At 39.6% G+C, this 6,248-nt stretch overlaps 1 protein-coding gene across 1 annotated transcript; it reads right to left on the bottom strand.

Moving 5' to 3' along the window:
• Window positions 1-1,414: 1,414 nt before the first annotated feature.
• LOC128746352 (zinc finger protein 62 homolog) lies at window positions 1,415-5,103 on the bottom strand. The gene is made up of 2 exons (XM_053843405.1): window positions 4,418-5,103; window positions 1,415-2,288 (listed from the first exon to the last, which is right to left on the bottom strand). The coding sequence occupies exons 1-2, from the start codon at window positions 5,101-5,103 to the stop codon at window positions 1,415-1,417; spliced, it is 1,560 nt and encodes a 519-aa protein (XP_053699380.1).
• Between the last annotated feature and the right edge of the window lie 1,145 nt (window positions 5,104-6,248).

Here is a 6,248-nt window from a genome sequence, read left to right as displayed (position 1 = left end):
AAAGCTATAGCAGTCAATCACGCTGTTGGTGCCAGCATGAAATGATGAATGTTCTGAATCAGGATACAAAAAGCGGTTTTCAGCAGAACACCATTTCGAACCGGGAAAATTGTAATCACCAGCAATAACAATTTCATCGACAGGAAGGGTCCGAGCGGATATCGCCTGCAGCGAATGGTTGTGCGCATCAAGCAGAGTCAAATCACGTATTCGATCGGGTGGTATGTATATAACACAGAAGTAGAGTGAGTATCCATCTAGACTCTAGAGAAATTCGTACCCAAACCTGCTCAACACACTCGCTTACAATATTCTTGATCAAATGCGCTTCTAAACTGCGATGGACTGCAAGTAACACACCACCGTCGGAAGACTTAGAGCTGTTGCGTGAACTTCGATCGGTGCGAAAAACTTCGTATTTAAGCCCTGTATAAGGTTTACTGTCCAATTGACGCTGACTTTTGCGTTGACGCAGCATGCTGTTTGGCCCTTTAGACAAGTGGTGGTTCAATCAACTGAAGAACTTACTGAGTTTGGCGGTTCTTGAGCTACAAAAATAAATCTGATCCAGAAATCAACATGTTTTAGAAAAGAATGAACGAGCTGGATAGCGTTGAGCGAACTCCGGCGAAAATTGTTCTAAGTAGGCTTGGCATTTGAAAGCAACACGTTACTATGGCAACCGAACTTGCTGACCGACTCCAGTTGGTAAATGCGGTTAATACAGTTGCATGCGGTCTAAGTAGTACGGTTGGCTCATCACGTTAAATAATTGTGAAATAGTGGATCAGTATTTTTGCAAATTAAAGTTTAATTTTATATTAGCCTTAGCTGTCAGCTGCAACCCAGAGGGGATTGTTGCATCATTTAAGGAGGAAACAAAAATGGTAATCACAATGAATTCCAACCTGAAATGTTACATAAACTGAATAGAATAAGCTTTGGGCGTATTTCATCAAAATTGCAACCGAGAGGTTTTCATTTTTCCGAACAAGCCAAGAGGTTTATATAGAGCAGAAAAAAGGTTGTTGGCTAAGACGCTTTGGTACCGTGGTACCATGATAACCCACAATGCGATAAGTTTTGTAAGATAAACTTAGGTCCAAAGTTAGTGAAAATAAAGATAAGCATTTGAAGGCTAAAACGAGAATTAAAAGTCGGAACGGTTGTGTTATAAAACCACAGCCGCATGGCGGACGGGGATGGATTCAAAGGTCACAATTTTAATTGAGTTTTATTACATTTTTTTATTCAACAAAGGTTTCAGTATTAAGTTGTTTATAAAATAATGATTCTTTAAGTAAATTGACAAACACTCTAGTCGACACTTTCATTCCATGAACAAGCTTCCGTAGTTTCTTAATGGTGGCTTCTGCCGCTTTTGCATGTGCTTGTGCTCACACTAATTACACGCTTACAGTTGCTCATCCGTGTGCATTTTCATATGCCTTTTGAGACTCCAGGGCATGCAGAAACTCCTTTCGCAGAGCGAACATTGGTGCATTTCATTGTGTACGTTGTGTACCCTTCGATGGTTTTTGAGATGTGAGGCCGTGAAAAATGCTTTTTCACACTCCGTACACTTGAATGGTCGATCTGGACAAGAATGTTCTTTTAGATTTTCCTCAGAGGAAAACTTCTTTTCGCAATGGGTACATTTCAAACATCGTCCTTCCGAATGTACCTTCATGTGAAAAGTCAGGCTAGTTTTGTGAACATATTTAGCATCGCACAGATTACATTTGAACGGTTTTGGCTCGAGGTACGCGTGGGTCTTCTTGTGAGCTTTAAGATGAGAATGTCTCGCATACGATAAACCACAGATGTCGCATGTGAACGGTCGTTTACCGCTGTGGCAACTCATGTGGTCCTGGAGCAGGTGCAGATTTAACAACTCTTTTCCGCAAATCTTGCATTTACATGGACGTTCCATATCATGCACCTTTATATGTTGGGAGAGATATCTTTTTTGCAAAAAATCTTTATCACATATTTTACATTTGAATTGTTTTTCCCCCGTATGGGTCATCTTGTGGCTCTTTAGGTTGCCGGTTGTTTTAGAGGTTTGACCACATATGTCACATTCATATGAGCGAGCGTTGAAGTGGAATTTTTTGTGCCTGGGGTAGCTTTTGAGTGTAACGGACTTTCCGCAAATGTCACACTGCTTCATCGGTTTGCTTTTATTGGGGTTTAACGTTTTGTCTACAACGTGGCTATCGGGAATTTCTTCGGTACGCGCCTTGCTACTTTGTTCCTCATCGACAGGAGGTACCATCGCGTCCTCACTGCAACGGAAGAGAAAGTACTGTGAAGAACATTGGAAAACTTCAGGATACTGGAATCCAAAATGGGATATTTTGGAGAATAAATAACTTCCGATTTCATGTCTAATTTCTAGTAAACTTTCGTGTCAAATTTCATGTCCAATTTAAATCCATTTAAACCAATTTCAAATTTAATTTGGAGGCCAATTAAAAGACAATTTCACGTCCAAATCAAATCCGGTTTCGAGTCCGAAATTTGGTTGGAATTGAAAGCTAAACTTCAGGCTCAAATTAATCTAAATTCAAGTCCGACCGCATGGTGAATTTCACATCTAATTTCACCTCCGACGTCCAATATTATCTAATTTCTAATTTTAAGACCACTTTCAGCCAGTTTTTAGTACAATTTTCAAATTTTATTTTAAGTTATATTTTACACCTGTTTTCAGGCAAACTTTCAAGTCTAATTTCAATTTCGAATTCAATTTAAAATCCGGATTGAAGTGTGTTTAATTTTGACTTCTAAATTTTAACTTTTAACTTCGACCATTTGATTTTGGAATGTAAACTTTTTATTGTTATTCTATGGCTTTTGATGTTTTGCTTGTGACTTTTGATTTTTCGCTTGATTTTCAACTAAAATTCTGCCTTTTTTGTTTTCGTCTTTTGACTTCTGATTTTGCCTTTAGACTTTTGACTTTTGGTTGTATTTTAAAATTCAATTCCTTTTTTTTTTTCCTTTTTTTCGGGTTATCCAACTGGTCGCTTAATAGCGTATAAAACTCTGCGCTGGGCCCTTTTGTGTTGTCAACAAAGTGTCAGGGAGACCTCAAACATCAGTTCTACCTGACGAGACAGGCACTGGCGCCCACTAAAACACAGGTAGAGCCCCAAGCATAGCCGTCACGCCTATACCCGCAGGCGGAGGCGTTTCGGCCCTGCGCGGACTCCACGAACTGACTCTAAGATCTCTCTGCCAAAGGCCGGAATGTCATATTTTAAATATAATGATGATGATGACGATGATGATGATAATTATGATGATGAGAAGAAAAATAATAGATCGAATTTGTAAATGTGCTTTGGACTTTTTGTACCCCTCGAGTTGCAATATGTGGTATAGTGAAGAAGTGGAGAATTCGTCAGCCCCGCCTGACACCGGTCTTCAACCGCGCGCCCGCTTTCAGTTTTCCAACACAAACAACCACAAATGAACCAATAGGTAAGACAAATTTCGGAGCATTAGTGGTTATCAACTTATCAGGGCAAATTTAATCTTTCATCTCCTTAGTATTCACAGTGCATTCCCACGATACAAAGTAAATTGAGCGCAGCACAAGCTGTACGTTCGCGGTAGTCGACAGAAGCTTCAAAATATAGAGACTCGCCCGCCTTCCAACCCTCGAGACCAAAGTGCTGTAAAGCTCTGGGCTTAAACGTCTCTTTAATACTCGACCCCTTCCCATCGACAGAGCCCGCGGGCGGCCATCAGAGCTCAGGACAGCCACGGGGCCAGTGCAAAAATCCTACTCTATCTAGCAGCACCGCCTAGCCGAAACTCGAACACGCGACACGAATTGACCTAATTTTCCCATCTGCTACCTAAGAAGTGCTATTACCCGTAATCATTACAGAGTGGTCCTTCGGCATCCAATCGGATCTGGTATCCCGCTTACATCCCCTTACTAACCCTAAGCCCCCGACCAACTCAATCAATCCGACATTTTTCGGAGATATTTGTGACAGTTGTGATAAATAAGGATGAATCCCAGAAAACTTCATCTATTGTCAGAGATCCCCATACTGGCCTTATTCTTAAACGGAATAAAAGCACTTTCTGAACAACGCAACAATCACATTTGGTAAATTTTTACCCCGAGTCCCACTTGAAATCACAAAAGTATTTTGATATATACCCACATTCAGAAGTAAACGTGACCGCTGTTCATTTACTGATTAGTTAAAAAGCCCTACACCACGACAAGGTTCAGTTTTATCGTAGGGTGGTTGTATTTTAAAATTCAATTCCTTACATTATTTTAAGTCCTACTCCATGTTCAATCCAAATTCCAAATTCTAGACGTTCTTGACTTTTTTTTAATTTTTAAAGTTTGAAAAATTTGTTTTACAATAAATAGTTATGTCCGTACATTTGTTTATCGGCTTGCATTTCCAAGTGCTTGTTGAATTCAGTTGGTTGTTCCGTACACTTGACTGGTCGATCGCTGCATGCATGCTCGTTTAGATCTTTTTGAGAGGAAAACTCCATTCCACATTGGGAACATTTTAAATGTCTCCTCATGTGGCGCCTCAGGTCACAGTTGTAGCTATATTTCGCATCGCATATATCACATTTGAACGGCTGTGGTTCGAGATACGTGTGGGTCTTCTTGTGAGCACTAAGATGAGAAGTTGTAATGTACGATAAACCACAGATGTCGCACGTAAATGGTCGCTCATCGCTGTGAACTGAGCGCATGTGGTCTGCGAGCGGGTACGGATATAAGTACCCTTTTCCGCAAATCGAGCATTTAAATGGGCGTTCCGAACCATGCCACTTCATATGTTTGACAAGTAAGCTATTTTTGGAAAAATCTTTATCGCATATTTTACATCTGAACTGTTTTTTCTCCGTATGGGTCTCCTTGTGGTTCTTTAATTGATAGGCTTGTTTATAGGTTTTGCCACATATTTCACATTCAAATGAACGTACGTCGATGTGGGATTTTTTGTGCTTTGAGTAGGTTTTGAGTGTTACGGACTTTCCGCAAATGTCACACTGCTTCATCGGTTTGCTTGTCTTATTACTCCGTTCGCCATCAACAGAAGCCAACATCGCGACGCCGCTGCAACAGAAGAGAAGGTACTGTGAAGAATATTGAAAAGCTTCAGGGCTCGGGATCTCAGTGAAGGATTTTGGAATCTAAAATCTGATCATTTGGAGAATAAATAAATTCGAGACTTAACACTAAATAGGGCTAACGTCGACACTAAATAGGGCAGTATAGCCTATAGGCAGCGAGTAACCCATGTATGACAAATCACTTGTTGACGCACCCACTGTGCGATCGACATAAGTGAGTACCGGTTTCGCCTCTTTGTACATTCAGTCGCGACTGTCAGTCTGACAGCGACAGAGGAAACAAAAAGTTGAAAGTCATTTCTAAGTTGAAGAAGTTGAAACGTTAAGAGCTTGAAGTAAAAGCTAAAGAAGTTTACAGTTAAAATAAATAATAAAATTAAAGATTTGTGAAAAGAGAGGTGCTTCAAAAGTTAGAGATACTGAAAGGTAGGAAAACAAATAAAATTATATAAATATAAAATTTAACTTAAAATTATGGAAACTATAGGACAGATAGTTGGAAGTTAGAACAGAGAGGAGGAGAAACTAACCTATACAACAAAGAACACTAAAAATGTAAGTTTAAAATCAAATTAAAACTAAACTTAACTATTTACAATTAAAATAAATTGCAGCTCTAAAGCTGCACCTGTACGTGATGCTAAAAGACAGGTGTCTTAAAACTTTTCCTCGAAAGTTCCGCCAACATCACTTGTTTTTATATGGTGAACGTTAATGACTCAATGATTTTATGGTTTTATGGTCGAGTGTCGAGTGCGAGGAGCACGGTCGGCATAGCGGCTCAATGCCCCGCCTAAATAAACTCAGTTTACTCGTCATTCGCTGACGGTTGAGTCACTAAATTTGGAAAGAATGGAGCAATTTAGTGCTTTGCTCTGTTCCCCATCAGCAGACGGCATCATCGCGTTAGCGCTGCAATAGGAGAGAATGGACTGTGAGGAAAATAGTGGAAAGCTTCAGGAAGTTGGAATACAAAATCTAATATTTTGGAGAATAAATAAATTCCGATTTAATGTCTAATTTCTAGTAAACTTTCGTGTCAAATTTAATGTCCAATTTACAGCACCGTTTATATCCATTTTTAAAACCAATTCCAAATTGAATTTTGAGACCAATTA

This window comes from Sabethes cyaneus, chromosome 1 (genome assembly GCF_943734655.1).
Source record: "Sabethes cyaneus chromosome 1, idSabCyanKW18_F2, whole genome shotgun sequence".
Taxonomy (NCBI): Eukaryota; Metazoa; Arthropoda; class Insecta; order Diptera; family Culicidae; genus Sabethes; species Sabethes cyaneus.
The sequence above is the reverse complement of the archived record's forward strand: the minus strand, read 5'-3'. Positions and strand labels throughout refer to the sequence as shown.